This window comes from Mesoplodon densirostris, chromosome 11, assembly GCF_025265405.1.
Source record: "Mesoplodon densirostris isolate mMesDen1 chromosome 11, mMesDen1 primary haplotype, whole genome shotgun sequence".
Taxonomy (NCBI): Eukaryota; Metazoa; Chordata; class Mammalia; order Artiodactyla; family Ziphiidae; genus Mesoplodon; species Mesoplodon densirostris.
In genome coordinates, this window is record NC_082671.1 from 7,512,204 (window position 1) to 7,533,221 (window position 21,018).

Here is a 21,018-nt window from a genome sequence, read left to right on the forward strand (position 1 = left end):
GAGGTGAAAGCTGAATAGTGGCCACAGGCAGGGATGGACCAGAACCAAAGGCTGGGGGTTTTCAAGCCCCACGTGCACCCTTGTCACCCCGTCCCCTGACGGTCCAACACACCCTCACGGGGCCTGCCCTCCTTCCCCACCCCCCCACCAGTGAAGGAGTAACTATGTGACAGGTTATACTCCTCAGGGGTGTTGGGGCCAGGAGGAAAAGAATGAAGACCCGCTGGCCCCAGTGGCCTTAGGGAGAGCTGGCCAAACCCACTCTGATCCCACACGTAGATCTGCTTCTCCCCCAACCCTAGGAGGCAGCCCTCGACGCCGGCTCTGCGTGACCCTGGGTGAAGGGACCACGGCACTCTGGTTCCAGAGCCACCCGAGGGGTGAGAAGCTGCTGGTCTGGGTGACTTAGCATCTGTGCGATCCCGTCACTCCACAGACAAGCCTGGATTCCCTGGGCCTAGAGCCAAAGCCCTGGGACAGAGCGGTCTTGGGCTGAACAAAGGGCTCTCATGTCAAAGATCACAGACTAAAATCATGTGTGCGCATATGTATATGTGTGCGTGTGTGTGCATGTGTCTGTATTTGCATGCGTGTTTGTGTGTGTGAGCTTGCGTGTGCGTGCGTGCATGTGTATGTGTGTGTACGTGTGGGTGCATGCGCGTGTGTGTGTGTTTGTGTGTTGGAAGGGCTGGGAAGAAGAACCTCCATGACTCAGCCACCAGCTTCACGCAGCCTCTGGAGAGTTCCTGAGTCCCCGAGGCCTAAGGGAAGGGGCAGGATGGGAGCCAGAGTGAGGAAGATGCAGGGGCACCACGCTCTAGGTGGCTCGTACCTCTGGGGGCCACGATGTCCCTGGCAGACATCCAGCTTAGGCACCCAGTAGGGAGGATGGCAGCCCAGTGGGAACAGGGAGGATGGGAAACGTCCCTCCACCCCAGTCTTCAAAGGCCTTGCAATCAGGCTTCACCCCCGCATCCCCCAAGCTTGTCATCTTTGATGTAAGTCCCAGACCCGCCACCTCGTGGCTACACTGGGAATGACCGTGGCCTCCCTGGGGACCCCCGACCTTCTCGCCAGCCTCGGCTCCTGCAGTTAATGGAGATCAACCAGACAACGAGCCTCGTGATGGGAAACATCATGTGAGGCGAAGCGATGCAGGATGGATTCCAGAAAGCGGCCCTGCTCACCTCCCCTGAGCGGAAGCAGGGTGGGGGGCCGCTCCCAGGCCTCTTGGTCTGCGTGCTGGATGTTTTACCTCTCTCCAGGGTGGTCAACCCACTGACAAAAAGTCCTGCACTCCCAGGGCCCAGGTAACCCCTCGCCTGGGCCAGGGGTGAGTCCCAGGGAACCCGGCCCTCCTCCGAGGGACAGAAAACTCAAATCCCAGGTTGGCCATGAGATAATACTGTCACCCCTTCCGAGCTGTCACTGACAAACCACATGGCTCCCCTCTGCCCTGCTTATTTTAGTGAAAGGAGATGACTCATTGATGGATTATGATATTAAAATAGGACCTTGGTATCAAATAAGGATGGGGCATGGGTTTAGACCTAGGTCAGAGCTGGAGGAAGCAAACGGCGCCTTAAAGGGAGAGGAGAGGTTTCTCAGCAGGAGGCTCCCGACTTGGAACAGAAGATCGAATATCACCAGCCTGGCCAAAAGCACCCGGAGTCCTAAAGCGCTAACGAACCCACAGAGATAGAAAGATAAAGACACATGCAGGAGATGGACGGGATGGAGATGAGAACGGGTCCACGTGTAGGGTGGGCCAGTACAGCAGCCCCGCAGTGAATTTCGTGCAAGTCACTTACTTAAACTTCATGTTTGAAAAGAAGAGAACCATTCCTGCCTAGTGTTTTTCCCTTTAGGACACCAGAAGGATAATAAGATAAAGTTGACGAAAGTTGACGAATGACCTTCAAGGACTTCAGAAGAAAACAGGCAGAAATAGCTGTCGCCATTGTCCATCAGCTCATGACACCCTGAGTAAGAAAGGCTCGTGCTGAGAACGCAGTCCTGGGTCTTGATCAGCAAGAAAAATTACGCAGTAGAAAAAAATGGGCGTTGTTGCTCTGCTCTGAAAAGGCCCCATCTTCACCCCGCCGTACTGACCCATTCTCCAGGATCTTTTTTTGCCTTCCAGCTGCCCTCTGTTCTCCCCACCAATACTTCCAGCTCAGTGCACCTGCCTTCAACTAGATGTTTGCTAGAGGAAAGAATCTGATGAAATAACTCATGCTAAAGTGTGGATGACTTCCTATGAGGATTTATAAGGTAAGCTTTTTTAAAGTTGTTTTTTATTAACCAAACTAAATTCATACCTATTATATTTCAGTAGACCTGATTAGGTGACAAATCATAGGAAGTGTAGGAGATATCTTTGAGACAGGAGGCCTTTCCTGGGCCTTTTAGAATTACATCTCGTAGGATTTACAGTGTGCACATGAGAGGCCCTCTCTGGATGGGCCCCTGAGCCCAAGCTCTACCTTTCAAAAAGCAGCACCAACCAAAGGGGAAAGGGGGGAGGGATAAACTGGGAAATTGAGATTGACATATACACACTACTATGTATAAAACAGATAACTAATAAGAACCTGCTGTAAAGCACAGGGAACTCTATTCAATACTCTGTAATGACCTATATGGGAATAGAATCTAAAAAAGAGGGGATATACATATATGTATAACTGATTCGCTTTGCTGTACACCTGAAACTAACACAACATTGTAAATCAACTAGACTCCAATAAAAATTAATTAAAAAAAAAAACACAAACAAAAAAAAACCCCAAATAGCAGCGCCAATGTCTTTTCAGGCTTCATAGTGGGCCAGTGAGAAAACTGGGCCTCAAAGGACCAGGGAAATGAACACACGTCTCAGCGGCTGAGAGCTTTTCCAGTACCAGCAGAACTGGGTACCAGTTTGGAAAATGTGACCACTGGACTTCAGAGTGTAAGTGAGCATCTTCCAGACAGGGGTACTACACTGGGAGTCAGGAGGCCAGGATTTCCACTACACAGTTATGTAGCCTTGAATGGTTCTGTGTCCTTTCTCTCCTCGGTCTCCTTCTGTGTCCTCGGGGCGGGGTGCGGGGGATGTTGAAAGCGTGAGCCTTTAGGGCTCCTGGCTCTGCCTGGAGACAATTACAGCCCCGACTGGGACGGAGTGAGCTGGGCGGTGGGTTGTGCTTTGCTGCCACCTCGTGGTGGAAGCAGGTAATCGTCTAATTTAAAGGCAGGAAGTTCATTCAAGGATTTTTTTAACCCTGGAAAAAGACTTGGGAAATTTTCTAGGGCAATCCCTTCATTTTATTGATCTAGTGGGTCTTACATGTGGATCCTGAGATCCAAAAAATTGCTCCCCAGGGTGCACTAGTTTCCCATAGCATCTCTGTCCATAATATGGTCCATGCTTTTCCTCCATGAACTTCTTGTAACCGCGGTCATTAAACCACCACTTACGAAGCGACTTCCATGTACCCACCACTGTCACCTCCAATCCTCTCAAGAACTCTCCTGACCCAATTTTACAGGTGAGAAAAATAAAGACACAAAGATGTTAAGTGGCTTGCCACTCTGTTGAAGTAAACGTCAGGAGCCCAGATTCAAGCCTGGAAGCTCGGGGCAGCTTCTGCACTATTTCCTTCGTGGGGAAAAAAAAAGTTCATTTGAAAGAGCCCCTGATGCTTCCAGTCTCCTGAGCAGCATCCCTCTTTTTGCCAGAGCTTTCTCTGATGTCGGGAGAATTTCTTCTCCAAGTATGGAGAAGGAACAGTCAAAATAAGAGGCTCTTGGGGTAAAAAAAAGAACAATATGGAAGTTTCCTCTCCACGCTCCTATTTCTTGTCCGAGTTTCCCCCTCCTTTATACCTCCTTCTGCTAAGGCACCAAACAAGATCTTCCAGTTTGGGGATGTTCCCTGGCCAATCTCTAGCTCCCCCATTAGAAAAGATAGTTCTAGAATCCTCCGAGGCTAAGACAGAGGGGAGCACCCAGGGAGAATGGATAACAGCTAGTCTGTCCGTCTCGGAGGAGAGAGGGTTGGAGGGAAAGAGAGAGACCGTGTGCCCTGCACACACCCCAGTCCGCAGCCTTCCTGAGGGCCGCTGGTGATGCATCTGAGTTTCCAGCTCCCACAGCCCAGGATACTGCCCCCAAGCCGAGGCCTGGGCATCATGAATGACCTTTACAGCCATAAGAGGGCCATCTTGCCTCCCCCCACCAATTTTGGCCTCTAGGACCCTCACCCCAGCCCTCACTGCTCACGTTGGGTATGGGGAATTAGAGAAAGCAAGAAGACGGGATGCATTTGAAAGAGAAGAATCCAGAAGTTGCATCCTTCAGGTTGACAAGAATAGTCTATGTATATTTAATACACAGGTGTCCTAAGACTAGACTTGGGACGGAGCTAAGGGGGCCTGGGTGCGCTCAGGCCATTGCCACCACCAGAATGCACTAGGAACCAGGCGGCCGCAGACCAACAGCTGGGGGACCACGAGGAAGGGCTGGCCGAGAGTAACGGTTTGCAGCCTCAGCCCCAGAGACACGGAATGTTAGGAGCTGACCAAGACCTCATGGCTCACCCTACACATGGGGAAAAGAAGGCTCGGTGTGGGGAAGGGATTGGTGGGCCCGCGGCTTGCTGACAGCAGTATCTTCTCTTGAGACAGAGAGTTACACACATAAACGCAAATCATATGCAAAAATGTGTGCGTGTGTGTGTGTGTGCATGCATGTGTCTTCTCATCTTCATACAATGGCATGCAGCCCTTGGGAAAATTCTAGTGGAAATGCCCGTTAGCACTTTTAAGTATTTTCCGGAAATCCTTGCCTTGCTTCCTAGGGCACTGCTGTGCTAAGTTCTTGTATTTTTGTCAGCTCTCACCAAGATCAAGATCCACCCCAACTCTCCCATCAGCTCCCTCCCTGCCTCTGGCGGCTGACTCAGCCACAGAGGGCTCACCCCTGCCCCCGCCTGCACCCCATCTGCAGCCCCAGTGCCGTCCTTGTGTAGCTCTTGTTTCTTTCTCTCTCTGCCTCTGCAGCCCACCTCACTGTCCCCTGCCCGCGGGAACCCAGCAGGTCGCCATCCCTCTGCGGCTTGGGTGGCTTACCATGCCCGGGGGGCAGAGGCAGCCGGACACGCAGCCCATGCTCACGCACTCCAGGTCATAGTTCTGGCAGGTTTTGGCGCACTCCAGCCCTTCAGCCCTCGGGTTGTCAGCAGGACACACCAGCTTGACCATGGGGGGCCGACAGGACAGGCTTCTTTTGCCTTGGAGTCAGGAAAATCAAAGAGACGATCATCGAAGGGGTGAATGGATCTGCCGTCTACTCTGTCCTTTGCCCCCTGCGTGCAGTCACTCAATCCCAGAGGCTCAGGCTGCCCACGCCCTGGGACAAGGCACTGCTGGACCTCCAGCTGGGTCGTGAATGGCAGCCTCATCTACTCATCTGAGCTCTGACCTCTGCCTGCACTGAAGATGCCTCTGCCGAGCTCAGCATCCCTCTAATGGCCCACGGTCCTCATCCCCCTTGACACTGCGCTGTTGCATGTTGCACTGAATCAGGACGCACTGCAAAAACATCCAGAGCCAGGCTTTAAAGGACCTGGGTTTGGGTGCTTAAAAGGAACCTTTGCTCCAACACATTTAATTTTAAATTCCTAAAATTAGTTAATTTCATCACAACAACTTTAAAGGGGGCTGTGCTCACATGGCATCCTCTGCCCAGCCCCTGGCCATCCCGGCCGCTCTATTTAAACCTGTAACAATCCATCCCTGGACACTCCTACACTCCCTGCTTTGTCATTCTCCACACTCTGACATCACCATTTGAATGCCATTTATTTTCCTTCTTTGTTGATTGCTCACCCCCATCCCATCCACACACTAGAACACAGGCTCCATGCAGGCAGGGGGTTTTGTCTGCTTTGTTCACTGTTCCATTGCCTGGCAATTAGTAGGTATCACTGTGTTGACTGAGTAAATGATGACAGCAGATAACTGACACAGCACCTGTGTTTCAAGAACCCTGATTCATTGAACAGCATTTGTATCTTACATATATATATAGCATTTAGTATCTCTTATGGACAAGAAAGTCAGAATGTCCAGCCTTGTTTTTATATGGAAACTTTTGTTGGGAAACTGAAACCCTAAGAGGTTAAATGGCTTTTCCAAATGGCACAGAATTCTAGAAGTTTCCTGACTTTGAAAAAAAAAAAAAAAACCTTCCTGTCACTAGGCTAGAAGACTCTGGGCAAGAGAAGCATCAGACCTAAGAGGCAGAATGCAACAGAGAGGGGTGGAGTGTCGGGAAAAAACGTTACAGTGAGAGAGAGCAGGAAGAAGAGAGAGGCAGGAGGGATGAGTGACCTTGAGGTCTGCTATGGACTGAATGTTTGTATCCCCCCAAAATTCACATGTGGAAATCCTAACCCCCAAAGATGATGCTATTAAGAGGTGAGGTTGGGGCAGGTGATTTAGGTCATGAGGGTGGAGCCCTCAGGAATGGGATTAGAGCCCTTAGAGGACACCCCACGGAGTTCCCTCACCCCTTCCACCAGGTAAGCACACAGCGAGGACCCAGAGGTGGGCCCTCACCCGGCCATGCGGGCCTCCTGCTCTTGGACTCCCCACCAGGACCAGCTGGAAGACAAACGCAGGCACAGAGCTGTGTCACTGGGAGAGAGGGGGCCTTAGGAAAGTGAGAGGTAGGGAGAAGAGGTCAAGCTGGAGATTGAAAATAGCCCATTTACCTGCCTAAAGGCATCTCGCTCCCTCCTACTCGGAGGGTCCTTTCTAAGCAAGGATGTTGGGTCCTTCTGATCCATAAACGTGGGATATGGTCCCACCAGGTCTCCCTCCTGTGCCTTGTCCCTAAACAGCACAGCATCTATTAGGACCTTCAAACTGAGGGCACCGAGTCCAAACTCCTCTGTCTCAAATCCATCAGAGAAGCTTTCTAAAGAGGTGTTCCGGTCACCGTGTCCCTCAGTCAAGTGAGGCCATGAAGGACTACTGTACCCACAGCTGCTCCCTGGGTTAAGGTCGCCATAGGCAGAAGAGAGATCTCTCTGGTCCATCCTGCAGGCAATTCAGTCCTTCCCCATCACAAAATTAAACTCCTCCTGCCTCAACAACTGGGATGTGTACATGCAAAGGCACATCCAGGCCTGGAAGTCACACACACCAACGCGTGCCTGAACACAGCCTCACCCACACCATCTGAGCAGAGGGAGAGGAGAGCCCGTGGGGGGTGGTACTCACTGCGGTGAGACAGGGGGCTGCTGAGGACCGCGTCGGGCAGCAGGCTCCCCGGGGCTCCACTCGTGGAGCAGTGCATGAAGCCATCCTCACAGTAGCTGCAGAGAGGAGGTCACAGCCTGACTTAGAGGGATTCCCCACCTCCCACGGGGCACTCTGCCCCGCTCCGGCCGGGCTCCCATCCCATAACCCGGCTGAAACGCAGCTGCTAAGGCCACCAGTGACCTCCACGCCACTGGACCCAGGGCAACTGTTTTCACTTCTTTTCCTACTTGATCTCCTTCCACATTAGTCCTCCCTGTGGCCTGCTCCATCCTTCCACAAAAAGAAAACAAAACATCCCTCCTGGTTTTCCTCCCACTTGGCTGGTGGCTCCTCTCAGGCCCACTGTAGCTCCGCCCCCCTGTGGACTCCTCCAGCCCCTCTCTCCTCCTCCTACTGTGTGTGTCATTTGCAAGTCCAGCCCCAACTACAGAGAGGACTCACAGATTCACGTCAACAGCTCCGATCTCTCCGTTGAACTTAAAATCCACGTATTCAAATGCTTATGTGATAACCACCTGTGTGACTCAGGGTGCCCGGAACTGAGCTCACTATCCCCCCTCCACAGCCAATTCTCCCCCGGGGCTTGGATTCTTCGAATGAAACCACCATCTATTTAGTTTCACAAACCGGAAACCCAGGGCTCAGCCCTGACACTGCCTTCTCCCCACCCCCTACACCCTATGCATCCCCAAGCCCTGGGCTTGGTGGCTTGAATGTCGCTGGAAGCCACACCCACCTCCATCTCCACTGCTGAGCCCCACCCCCGTCACCTGGATGGTGCAAAAGCCTTCCGGCTGATGTCCTGCATCTCTCCTCACCTCTCTCCAAAACACATACCTCATGGCAGCCCAAGCATCTTTGCAAAACCCAAATCTGATTATGTCACACTCCTGCTTGGAATCCTTCAAGAGCTTCCCTTCGACAGGCTTTAGGATGAAGGTCAAACCCCTCCCATGGCCTCCCAGGCTCCACACGGTCTGAGCCCTGCTACCCGTCCCCCATCCATCCCCCTGGCCTTCTTTTCATCCTGAAGGTGCACTGCCCCACTCAAATGCAAGTGCTCCTGCACACACTATTTCCTCTAACCTGACATCACTTACACACACACACACACACACAAAACCGCTTTTGTCCTCCCCCCATTTCAAGCTTTCATAGACCACATACTTTGCTTCCTACCACACTTGTAACTTTACATGCATTTGAGTTATTATTTGGTTAACATCTCTCTCTGCCACTGCACTATAAGATCCAAGAAGGTAGGACTTCCCTGATGGTCCAGTGGTTAAGACACTGAGCTTCCACTGCAGGGGGAGCAGGTTCGATCTCTGGTCAGGGGACTAAGATCCCTTATGCTTAGTGGCGTGGCCAAAAAATAGGAAAAAAAAAAAAAAAGATCCAAGAGGGTAGAAGCCATGGAAGATTGTCCCTCACTCCTTGCCACTGTAAACAAGGCTGTGATTGACATCTTCATACATGTACCCTACATGAAGAACTCTAATATATATGCCCAGGTGGGACTACCAGGTGTGGATGTCCAATTCACACAGACTGTGCCCCTGGCCCTCTCAGGTACAACTGGACTTGGGTTTGAAGGGAGCAAAGCACCTTCAGGATTCAAAGGAAGCCAGGGCATCGGAGAGGGGACAGGTAGCAGGGGTCAGATCCCATGGGGCCTGGGAGGCCGTGGGAGGGATTTGACCTTCATCCTAAGGCCTGTTGAGGGGAAGGCTTGGAAGGATTCCAAGCAGGAATGTGACATAATCAGATTGAGATTTTGAAACAAGACTGGGAGTATTTGAACAAGTCTGTGCCCACCAGGAGCAGGTCAGCGGCCCCATGGCCCATGGCCCTGTCAACACTTGGCATTATCCAGATTTCAAATTTTCCCAGTAAAACAGATATGCAGTAACGTTTATTGCTTCATTTTGCGTTTTGCTGATTATAATGATTTTGAACATTTTTAACGTGACTGCTATTCAATCAACATTTGTTGAATGAACAAGGGAGTCAGCCCTTCCCTCCCTGGGCACATGCAGATTCTGCACTTCTGGTTTTTAACTAACACCTGGCTTAAAAAGATCCTTCCCCAAATGCCATGTTCTAGCTATCATTTGGACGTGAGCAAAAAGCTTAATTTTACTTTAAAAAAAAAAAAAAAAGAAAACCTTGCAGGTAGGTTAAAAGTCAACTCCTGGCTCACAGCTTGCCTATCTGGAGTGAGTCCTCCACTGTGATGGCTGTTTGGATACCACACGAACGGTCTGGAGAAACCTCCAGGTCACGTGTGCTTGCACCTTCCTGCCACCTTTCCATGGGCATCACTAACACCTGCCCCAGCTGTGCTGATTCTTCAGTGTGTTGTCAGAAGAATAAAAATAAAAATAGAACCCTGGTGATCCGGTGGTTAAGAATCCGCCTTCCAACACAGGGGACGCAGGTTCAATCCCTGGTCGGGGAACTAGGATCCCATGTGCTGCGGGGCAACAAAGCCCGCTCGCCGCAACTACTGAGCCCACGCGCACTGGAGACCACGTGCCACAACTAGAGAGAAGCCCGCGTGCCGCAACCAAGACTTAACACAGCCAAGTAAATAAATTAATTTAAAAGAATAAAAATAAATAGCCACAGACAAGCCCTGAGTTCCCTCTGGCTCACATTCTCCCTGAAATCCAATTTTCTAAATGAAGTGGAAAAACAGATGATCTATAGCTTTCAGCCCTGGTGCCTGAAGGGAAGGCTGGGAAGAGGAGGTGGTCATGGAGTGGCCACTGATGCCCAAACCCTGAGAAGAGCCTGAAGCCAGGGCTACCCCGTGGCCCTCTGCCCACCCAGGAGCTGCTGTCCACCCCCAACCTTCCTTGTGCTTCCGATATGCTACCAGCCACATTGCTGTCCTCCGAGTCACCCTAGCCCCCTACCCTCTGTCTTCTTTCCTCACCACATTATGAAACAAGGGGGCCACTGTGACCTTCTGATCGCCAAATTCAACAGCCTCCTCTCCATGTAACATGGAGAGTTCAAGGGTCCCTGGGTTCCAGCCACTTGCTGGATGATTTGGGGAAGTGATAATCTCTCTAAGCCTCCAATTCCTTACTAAAAAAGCAAGTCCTGCTTCCCTAACAGTGTTGTTTCAAGGTCCCAGAGAGAAACACCTTGAATATTATAGCTTGACAACTATGGTAAAACAACCACTGGGCAAAGGCCAAATGCCCAAGCCAACAGAAGATGGTACTAACTCCCCTGTTCCTTTCATGTCCATGATATGGGCCTCTCCTGTTTCTGCCCTTTCCGCTGGCCTTTTTTCTTTGGCCTCTCTCATGGGATCCCCTTTCTCCTCCCCTGGTCCTCTGAACATTCTCACATCTCTGGTCCTCCCCTCTTAGAAGACTAGCTACTCTCATGGCTGTAACTGGTATCTCCAGCCCCAATCTCTTACTCAAGCTCCAAACCCATAATTCCAGCCATCGGTTCCACTCATTCACCAAGATGCCCTCTTGGTCACTCAAAGTCATCGAGGTCCAAACCGAACTCATTATCTTCCCTCCACCTACAAAGAGCCCTCTTGCAGTTCTCGGTCTCGCTGTTCTCCCAAGCATTCAAGTTCAGAACCCTGGGACCACCTTCAGTACACCTCCCCCTCCTCCCAAACATCCCACTGGTCTGTTTACCTTCCCAGCATCTCTAGCTCCTGACCCCCTCCATCTTTGCTGCTATTACTTGGCCCAGGGCCTTACCTTCCGACTAGACTATGTCAACATCTTCCCACAACTGACCTCATAACTCATGCAGCTTCCAGAACCTACTCCTTAAAACTACACTTTGATCCTATTTCCTCTCTGCTCAAACCCTCCGAGGTCCCACGGCCTTCTGCTCAAGCATCAGTCCTCACCTTATCTTCCAAAGACTGACCCCTGATGTTGGTCCCAACTTCCCCCCGGTCTTATCTTTCCCTCATGCACACATATGTTCCCCCAGAGGACTTACCTTGGTGACTGATGAGTATGCCTTGTGCATTTTAGTCCCTGGACCGCTGCTCCACCCCCAAAACCCTCCACCCCACTTCTGCCAGTAGAATCCTCCTCAAACTCAAAAGTTACCTCCTGCATTGAGTCTTCCCCAATTCCTCCCAAACGGAAGAGATCCTTCCCTTTTCTGAATGAGCAGGGGTTTTTATGGCTCTGATACGGCGAGTCTATCAAATATAGTTATTTCATCTCAGTAAACATGAATGGTACCTACTTTGTATCAGAACAGTTAGCTACTAGGGATCAGGGCCTAAGATACAGTCTCTACTCTTCAGGAGGTCACTGTCTAGAGGGGAGATTTAACACACTTTTGCAGAAATCCAGGCCCAATGACCATAACTGATTTTTGGTTTTGTTTTATTTTTTGCGGTACGCGGGCCTCTCACTGTTGTGGCCTCTCCCGTTGCAGAGCACAGGTTCCGGATGCACAGGCTCAGCGGCCATGGCTCATGGGCCCAGCCGCTCTGCGGCATGTGGGATCCTCCTGGACTGGGGCAGGAACCCGTGTCCCCTGCATCGGCAGGTGGACTCTCAACCACTGCGCCACCAGGGAAGCCCGACCATCACTGTTTTAGTACAAGTGTAAACAACCCACTTTGGATATAGGAGATTGGGAAGGATGGCAAATTAATCTCACTGGAGTGATGAGAAAAAGCTTCATACCAAATGCAACGTGCAGACCCTGATTGGATCTTGACTTGGACAAACCAATTGTAAAAAGACATTTTGAGACAATCAGGAAAAAGTGAACATGGATTGAATATTAGATGTTAGTAAGGAATGATTGTTAACGTCTAGGTTACTAATGGTATTGTGGTTAGATTTATTTTTTTTAAGTGTTTCTCTGTTGGAAATACATACTGAAGTATTTTCAGATGAAATGAAATAATATCTGAGGTTTTCTTTAAATTATTCCAGCCAAAAAGGGGAGGAAGGGATAGATTAAATCAGAGTGGCAAAGTGGTGATAATTCTGGAGGCTGCGGCTGGATGCATTAGGGCCCCTTACACTATCCTCTCCAGTTTGATGTCTGAAATTTTCCATAATCAGGACATTTCAACTGGTGTCCCTCGTAGACTGTCAGCTTCTCTGGGGCCCATCCTGTGTCTGGTTCATCTTTAGGTTACAATCTCTAGCCCAGCACTGGGACAGAACTGGTGCCAATGAGGTGTTTATAAACGTTCTGTTACAAATTTCTTCTGCGACCGTGACAGCCCTGCTGAAACTGACCATGACCAAGGGCCTGGGTGAAGGACAGCAGGAAGCGTGCATGACCTGGAGCTGTTTTTCGGGAAAAGCATGAAGCAAGTCGGGACAGTGATGCACCCTTGAGGCAATGTTGCTATGGTATGTCTTCTCCTGGCTCAAGTGCTTCAGGCCGAGAACACTGACAGGAGGCTGAAGGGGAGGGGGGCAAGGAGAACTCCCATCTTTTGTTCTAGAAAAGGGAAGCTGCGACCTAGTGCAGAGAAATGGGGCTCCACACGTGACAGCTGGCTTACTGTCATGACTTACTTCTGCCACGAGCCTGGAGCTCCAGGGCGCTGCACAGCAAGGCAGTCGGAAGACCTGGCCGAAATCTCAGCTTTGCTCCCGACTTGCTGTGCAATGCTGGACGGGCACTGCCTGCCTTGGGCGTCAGTGTACCCATCCATGAAACGAAGGACATGGAGGAATGTTTCCCTGCCCTGCTATTCCCGAGGTCCCCAGTCCCAGTGCTCGACTTACCACATGGTGTGATGGTCCGAGAAGACGTCTTCGGGCTGGAAGATCTCGCCGTCGTAGTAACAGGGGCACTGGGCCTTGGGCACACAGGCCCCGGTCTCATCCAGGTAGAGCCCCAGGGGGCAGAAGCAGCCCTCGAGGCAGACCTCGGTGCATTCCTCGTCCGGGTACGAGAGGGAGCGGCAGGTAAGGTTGCAGGGGGTCCCACACTGCAGGTACACCTGGCCTCGTGGGCAGCTCAGCGCTGGGGAGAGAGGGCGGGGGAAGGACAGCCTCAGTGGAAAAGCATTAAGATGACCAGGACTGTGGTTCTAGGACCGGGGGTGCCACTCCTTGCCGCTGGGACCCCCAGTCATATCCATACGGTCACCGCCTTCTCTTCCCACTGTGAGCAAAAGTGTGTTTTTATTTTCACGAATGTCTGTTCTAATCACGGATGTACATGTTTTTCTCCTCTGCTTAACCAGGGGGACCATGCTTTGGTCATCTCTGAATTCTCAAAGCCTGGGACATAGTAGAAATCCTGGTGGACTTCAGGGCTGTAAATAGGGGTGGGATAGGGAGGGTGGGAGGGAGGGAGCCGCAAGAGGGAAGAGATATGGGAACATATGTATATGTAGAGCTGATTCACTTTGTTATCAAGCAGAAACTAACACACCATTGTAAAGCAATTAGACTCCAATAAAGATGTAAAAAAAAAAAAATTCAAAAGGACCGGCAGGGATGGGCAAGGGCCTTTCTTCCCTGATGATAATAAAAATAACAGCTCCCTTAACTGAGCACCTACTGAACACCCCGCTCTTCACCGTGGGTTTTATGCCTTGGTTGCCTCTCAAGGCATTAGATCTCACAACCCCGCCCCCCCAGAGGTAAGAAACCTGAAACTTAACTTAGTGACTCATCAGGGTCACGCCTCCCAGGTAGAGGCCGAGGCAGGATTTGAACCCAGCTCTCTGGGACCCCAAAGCTCAAGCTCTTAACCATTATGCTCTAGAGAGGAAATAGTCCCCCAGGAACCAGGCTTTGGGGACGTGCCAGTCACAAAGAGCAGGGACACCCTTAGACCTGCCCCAGTAAAGCAGGCAGCGTCTACCTACCCACAGCCCTCACCCCACCCCCCGGCCTCCCACCCAGAAACGGCACAACAGACACAGACTGACAGGAAGCACACGGCAACGCAGCAAAGCAGCTGAGGGAGTGAGTGGGCGCCAGATCCCAAGTTCCTGGGTTCAAGTCCCAGGGCCACCTCTAGTTAGCAGTGTCCTCTCTGGAATATAAAAATAACATCCACCTGGGTCGCTATGAAGGTTAAGTGAGTTTAGAGCCGTGCCTGGCAGGTGGTGAATGTTTGCTGCTTTATTGCTCTTGTGATAACAGGGGAAATGCAGTCCCAGCTCCACAGGCTCCAGACAAAGGTCCTCTCCTAAGAGGACCCAGCACTGGCAGGTCCTGGCCAGCACTCAGCCCACTCTGCGCTCACGGCCCTCTCTCGAGCACCCTGATGATGGAATTCTTTACTGGGGGGGCGGGGGGGGGCCCTTGGCTCTTTCACACCGCTTTCTCGTTGCTGATCAGCTGTCATCCAAGAAATGAGAATCTCACTGGGGACACTCCTCCTGGGACCATTAGAACCCTTCCCCTCCCTGTCAGAAGCCATTTCTACAGCAGAAACCCGCTGGCTGTGTTCCACAGACGCTGTAAAGGGAAAGCCTGGCCATGAGCCTCAGAAATGGCCAAGCCCTGCAAACTCCCTGCCTACAACTGCTCCGGGGCTGGTGTTTGAGGGGCGGGGTTTTAACCATATCAGACAGGCTTTTCTCTGAACCAGCGGAGAGGCTGTGCCATGGGATGAATATTTAGAGCAAAGGCAGATTAAGATGGGATGCGTTGGGCCATAAAGATGGGAATCCCATTCAATCCCTCGAGCCTACGCCTAAAAGGGCAATTTCCCCCACCCAGGAGGAGCAGGAAGGCTTTTCTCTCTGGGGAGCTGGCTCGGAGCTGTGTTATATTGCTCCTTCTTCCCCAGAGGTAACGTGCATCAGTTTAACAGATGTTGGCCGTGTGTCCACGGCGTGGCAGGGGCTCTGCTAGGCTGGGGGATGCTGAGACGCTAAGACTTGGTCCCTGCCTGCCAGGGGCCCGTGGTCTTGTCTTTCCAAAGGAAGCATAACCAGTTTACAAGGAAAAACATGTGTTGTGCTTCTCCGGACTCTCCTCACAGCACCCTTCAAGGCAGCTACGCAGTCAGGCCTTGCTCCGGGAGTGTCCCCCAGTGGGTGTGGCCTCTTCTTGGGGATGCAGTTAGCGGTTTAGGGCGTCTGTTCATTTCTCAGGAAGGGAGAATGAGGTGCAGGATGAAGGCAGGAACCCAGGCATCCTGCCTACCTTCCTCGGGCCTCCGAGGGACAACCCGTGACCACCTGGCTGGTTTTCACTGGTTCAACTCACAGAGACAGACGCCTCTTGTCCTTAAACGTCTCCAGGGACAGGTCCTTCCCACCACCCACACTTCCTGCCTCAGGAGCCAGGAAACTCTAAACAAAGCTCAGCGCCCGCTGCTGCCGGGTCAGCTCACCCCCTCTTGTTCTGTTCTGGGTGGAGGTTAAGAACAGCTGCTCCTGAAGTTTAAAGACTATTTCGGTAAGCCCTCAGCATGCTGCGAGACGGCCCTAAATTAGGAAATCCCTCGGATGCTGTAGCACAGGGATAATGCATAATTTCTAACATTGGGGGACAAGCAAAGCACAGTCAGACAGACGCCACTTCCTCCAAATTACGCCCCCAATTTCTGAACAGCAAATGCTGATCAGGGTTTTTGGAGGGTGAAGTAAAGCGCTCGAAGCGAGTTACCCAGCGAGGTCCCAGCCTCAGTTCTCCCAGCTGCTGGCCCGTGACCCCGGGACACCCCAGGGCTAGAGGGACGGGGGCACAGCCTCACACATCTAAACGCTTGTTCCGTTTCGTCCTTACTTTGTCTCTGCTTCTTGTTTTTATAAGGTGGCTTAGACTCGAATCATAAGTTGCCTCATTTGACCCCAAATAGTGACACTTCTAGAGCCCCGAAACCTAAACTTCTCTTCAAATACATGATATTAAGTCCTTTGACCGTTTCTTGTAGTTCCTATTTTCCTGCTCTGTCAGAACCACTGACATTTTAGTCTCCAAACGCATCTACGTCACCCTATAAACCAGAGTATCCACTAGACCTTATTCTCCTTCAATGCCTTCACTTCTATGCATCCCAAGTATTATTCCACCAACAGAAACAACATTTTGTCAAGAAAGTGCCTTTTAAAAGCACCGCCTCCAGAAAGGCTTCCCTGGTTACCTCTGCCTTAATCTACTAATTCTCTTGCTCAGTGTGACAGGCACCTAGTAGGGAGGCAGCTTCCATCTGTGCCTCAAAAAGGAAGGTGGAGGCCCTGAAGCATTGCTACAGCCTCACCACGCAGGGCACTCGGCAAATGTTCCCGGAGCGACAGTGACAACCAACCAGGGACCAGAGCATGGGGCAGATACCAACTCCGGTGCCAGGCATCTAACAGTGCAGGGTAGGACTCTCACGTCGTCTGGGGACCAGGATGTTATTCTATTTTATACGACTTCACAAAGTGCTGGAGATGTGGGCGGGGACTGCCCCATGGTTTGCCTGAAGTTACAAGCAGAGGATTGGTACCTGCATCTCCCATCACTTCATCAGATCCTCCAGGGATGCAGGGACCCAGTGACTCCTCAACCCGGCCCTACATGCATCCCACACTAGGTGGCAGCAACCACAGGAAATCTCTGCCAGGCAGGGACGCCAAGGCTCTAGACCCCCATGTAGGGGGTCAACTTGCCCTCCAGGTACAGGTCCGTCCCCACCGCCCTGTCCTTCGGGGAGATGAGAATCGAGAGGAGATGGGAGGGGATGCCCTGGGCCCGTTCAGACGGCGCTCTGAACAAGACCAGAGCGGAGACCGCAGGGCATCCGAGTGGATCCCGCTAGGTGGCATGGCAGTGCAGGGGCGGCGGGCGGGGAGGGCACCCACCGCAGAAGCTGGGCTCCCGCCAGCCGATGCGCACGCCTCTCCGGGCACAGGCCGCCGCGTAGTTGGCCACCGCGTCGCACAGGCAGTCTCTGCCGTTGGTGCAGGAGCACACGTCGTAGCGGCAGTTCTGCAGGTAGGGCAGCGGGCCCACGGCGCCGTGGCAGGCCTTGAACTTGGGCGACGTCAGGATGGCGCAGGACTCGTCCGCGAATCTGGCTGTGGGGAGAGGAGCGGCGTGGCCCGGGGCCCTGCACGGTCTGAGGCGACCGCAGGCGATGCGCGCGCGGACCCCAGGGTCACCGGCTCCGGCTCGAAATCCCCGTCCCCGCCCCTCCCTCGCTGCCGCAGCGGTTAAAAACAAATTCTCTCAGGTCTGGGAATCATGGCGATTTTTCTTCCGCAGCCAATATACTTTCCTGATGGCTTAAATACATAATCAACCACATTTCCTAGGGAGAAACGGTTCCCTGATGAGTAAGAGGGTAAGAGGGGGCAGTCTGCAGACGAATCTGCCCATGGCCAGCCCCGTGCATCTATCTTACGATAATTTAATTGCTGCTCCGAGAGACCGAGAACGTCCAGGGGAAGAACTACGGGCCATTCTTTTCTTTCCCAGGGTGTGGCCCACGGAGGGTGCTCAATAAAGAGACTTTGAAGAATAAATGATCCGGATGAAGATCATCAAATGCTGATGGTGAAAACAAAGACCCACCTCCCCCAAGGGTGGGCGCACCATCCACGGAATGCACTGGAACCCGGGGGAATCTCAGGGCTCTGGGGGCGCGCCTGCCCCTCCCCCCACGGTGGGCGCACCGGAACCCCAGGGAGTTCGGGGCTCCGGGGGCCCCCAGGCCAGGTCTCACGTACTCAGGCGCGGGTTGAGGCTGCAGGGGTCGCTGGGCTGCTTCCGTAGGTCCTCGCAGTCCGCACGCAGCTTCCAGGCGTTCCCGAAGTGCTCCACCAGGGGCTCCACCAGGCCCGCGGGCGTCAGGAAGTCGTCCCCCTGGTTGCCGTTGTAATTCCCGCACAGGCCGCACGTCCTCCCCGAGTAGACCGGGGACAGCTGCGGGGCACAGACCACCTTGGAGCAGCCGCCAAAGCAGCCACAGCTTCCTTGCTCTCATGAGATGGTTTTCATCAAAAGCGATCCCCAGGTGAAAAATAGATATGAATTTAATAAACCACAGCTAAGCCCTAGGCTGCAAAAGAAAATAAAACAGGAACTGCAGTATCTTCACCAGCAGCTCCGTGCCCGCTCTTAAATCCTTTGAGTCAGAGACCTGTCCTGCAGGAAAGGGTTTAGAGATCATCCTGTCACTTAAAGACAGGGACACAGAGAGGGACAGCGACTTGCCTGAGGTCACAGAGCTGCGACCAGTGGATGGGCGGAGCTCCGTCACCCTGCCTGTCAGAGGAGATGCCCAGGGGCATGGAGTGCAAAGCCAGCGCCCCTTTCTTGCACACTTATCTTTGCCACACACGTGGGCGAAGCAGGCTGAGCTGTTATGGTGCAAGTCTTCTTAGAACATACATTGGGTGACAAAGAAAAACACCTTCCTAACTTCTTTTTGTTTTTTTAAATAAATTTATTTTATTTATTTATTTATTTTTTTTTTTGGCTGCATGGGGTCTTCGTTGCTATGCACAGGCTTTCTCTAGTTGCGGCGAGCAGGGCCTACTCTTCATTGCAGTGCACGGGCTTCTCATTGCGGTGGCTTCTCTTGTTGCGGAGCATGGGCTCTAGGTGCGCAGGCCTCAGTAGTTGTGGTATGTGGGCTTCAGTATTTGTGGCTCGCGGGCTCTAGAGCACAGGCTTAGTAGCTGTGACGCACGGGCTTAATCGCTCCACGGCATGTGGGATCTTCCCAGACCAGGGCTTGAACCTGTGTCCCCTACATTGGCAGGCAGATTCTTAAACACTGAGCCACCGTCCCCCTTCCTAACTTCTTGATTTTGACTTGGCCACTGAGCATCACTGAGGAAAAAAGGCCCCAAGCCAAGAGGACCCCGGGGGTTGTGATCATAGTCAGAGGAGGTGGGGGTCAGCGAGGACCCGAGGGCAGCCTGCGAGGGTGAGCAGGAGGGCATGCAGGCCACCGGCACGTGGCTTGTTCTCCATGCTTCTGAGTCCGGGATGCACATTCAAGAACGTTTTTGGGAGTCGAGCCTGTGTCTCACACGGTACAGCCGGGGGCATCTGCTGGTCTCTCTTGAGGGGGGTCCTGGTTCAAACTGGAGCAGAGACTGGGACCCCAGGGCCCTGACTCTTGCTCTGCAATTTACCAGAGTTAAACTGTGGCTGCGGAACCTCCCTGTGTTCTGATACCTGCTCGGGCTGGGCTCTGTAAGGTCATCTCCTGGAGCCCCTTCCAGCTCTGACTTGACAAGATGCAGGATGAACAATCGAGTGAGGGTTCCGAACCCGTATAAATTGTACCCAAGTAAATATCATTAATACGAAAGAGGATGGAGTAACGTTTCCTCGTTTGCTTGACAAATAGCAAGTGTTGGCATGTCAGGCACCAGGCCTCCCCTCCCCTCGCAATGAAAACATCAATCCTCTCCACCTAGCACTTCCTGCCCCTCCTCTGCTTTCTCTCTCTCTCTCTCTCTCTCTCTCTCTCTCTCTCTCTCTCTCGCTCGCTCGCCAAGATTCATCACCTTCCAACACGTGACACAATTTCCTTGTTGCTTCTGCTTACTGTCCATCTGCCCCCATTAGAATTTAAACTAAACGAAGCCAGGATTCTGGTCCGCTTTGTTTCACTGTTGGACCTCGGCCACCAGCTCGGTGAGTGGATGGTTGAACAGTGTCTGGACGGGTTCGTGAGTGAGCGAGGCTCTCCTCCGGACGCCAACACCCAAGGCCGGCCCCGGCGAAGCAGTGAAGCTGGGGAGGCGTGTGACCCCTCACCCCCGCCTCAGTGTCCGCTCTCTCCCCTCCTGGTTCTCCGGCCCTGAGTGCCTCAGGCTCCCCAAGTCACCTCCGGCACACCCGCCAGGTCTGCCGTCTCCACCCTCCTCCACTCCCTCTAAGCCTGTCTCCTTCCGTCCCTGGGGCTTGTCTCAGAGGTTGGCTCAGCAAGGGTTAGGGGTGCGCGTGCGTGCTCGTCGGGGCCAGGCCAGGCTGCCCTGCTCCCCGCCCGCAGTGCCTCAACTGTCCAAGATCAGGGACTTGGAGGACGCGCTTGCTATTTGCCATCTGAAACAGCAATGTCACTTCCGACAGGATGAAAAGTGTCAGAGTCCCTTCTACCCCGCTTGGCCTGATGCCGAGCTGCACCTGCATCACAGCCAGCAGGGCCCCGCTGCCTGGGCCTCGGGACCCGTGCCTCACCCGGGGAGCCACCGGCCGCCCCTCATCCCACCTCATCTGGCCGCTGCCTCGGTGGGGGGCGGGGGGGCCCGCCCTGCCGCTCCCTGCCGTCCTAACCTCCAGCAGGGGTCTTCAGCTCGGCGGTCCCCACAAACCCCGGGGTCAGCATGGGGACACGTTCCCTCCACCCCATCCACAAACGCCCCCTTTCCTCCTCCAGCCGAAACACACAGCGCATTCCCCAGGCCCCGGGGTCGTCTGCCCCGTCCTGAGTCTTGACCAGGGAAGGCCTCTTCTCTTTAGCCAAACTGACCAAATGCAGCCCCAGAGATAACCCTGCATCTCATTCCCACAGAAACAAGTCCCCTTTCTGTCCTCAGAGGAGACAAATCAACCTGAGGCAGGGAGGTCAGCCACCCAAGACAAGACCAAGATATTATGTGCCTGCTGAAGGGGGGGAGGGGCACCTGACAGATCAAGACCACCCTCTCGGTGTGGTGGGAGACGCCTGAGAGAGTGGGACAGCTACCAGGGGCACCTCCCTTGAAGACCAGGCTGCAGGAGACCCAAGTTTTTCCTGCTCCAGAAAAGATAGGATCTTT

At 52.9% G+C, this 21,018-nt stretch overlaps 1 protein-coding gene across 1 annotated transcript in view; it reads right to left on the bottom strand.

Moving 5' to 3' along the window:
- Positions 1-21,018, bottom strand: part of VWF (von Willebrand factor) — a 133,454-nt gene that overhangs the window by 62,959 nt on the left and 49,477 nt on the right. Inside the window, exons 13-17 of the mRNA XM_060111711.1 lie at positions 17,968-18,163; positions 17,101-17,316; positions 13,070-13,310; positions 7,272-7,366; positions 5,115-5,275 (exon numbers count right to left, since the gene is read on the bottom strand). Coding sequence (XP_059967694.1) covers positions 5,115-5,275; positions 7,272-7,366; positions 13,070-13,310; positions 17,101-17,316; positions 17,968-18,163 — 909 coding nt within the window. The remainder of the gene's footprint in view (positions 1-5,114; positions 5,276-7,271; positions 7,367-13,069; positions 13,311-17,100; positions 17,317-17,967; positions 18,164-21,018) is intronic.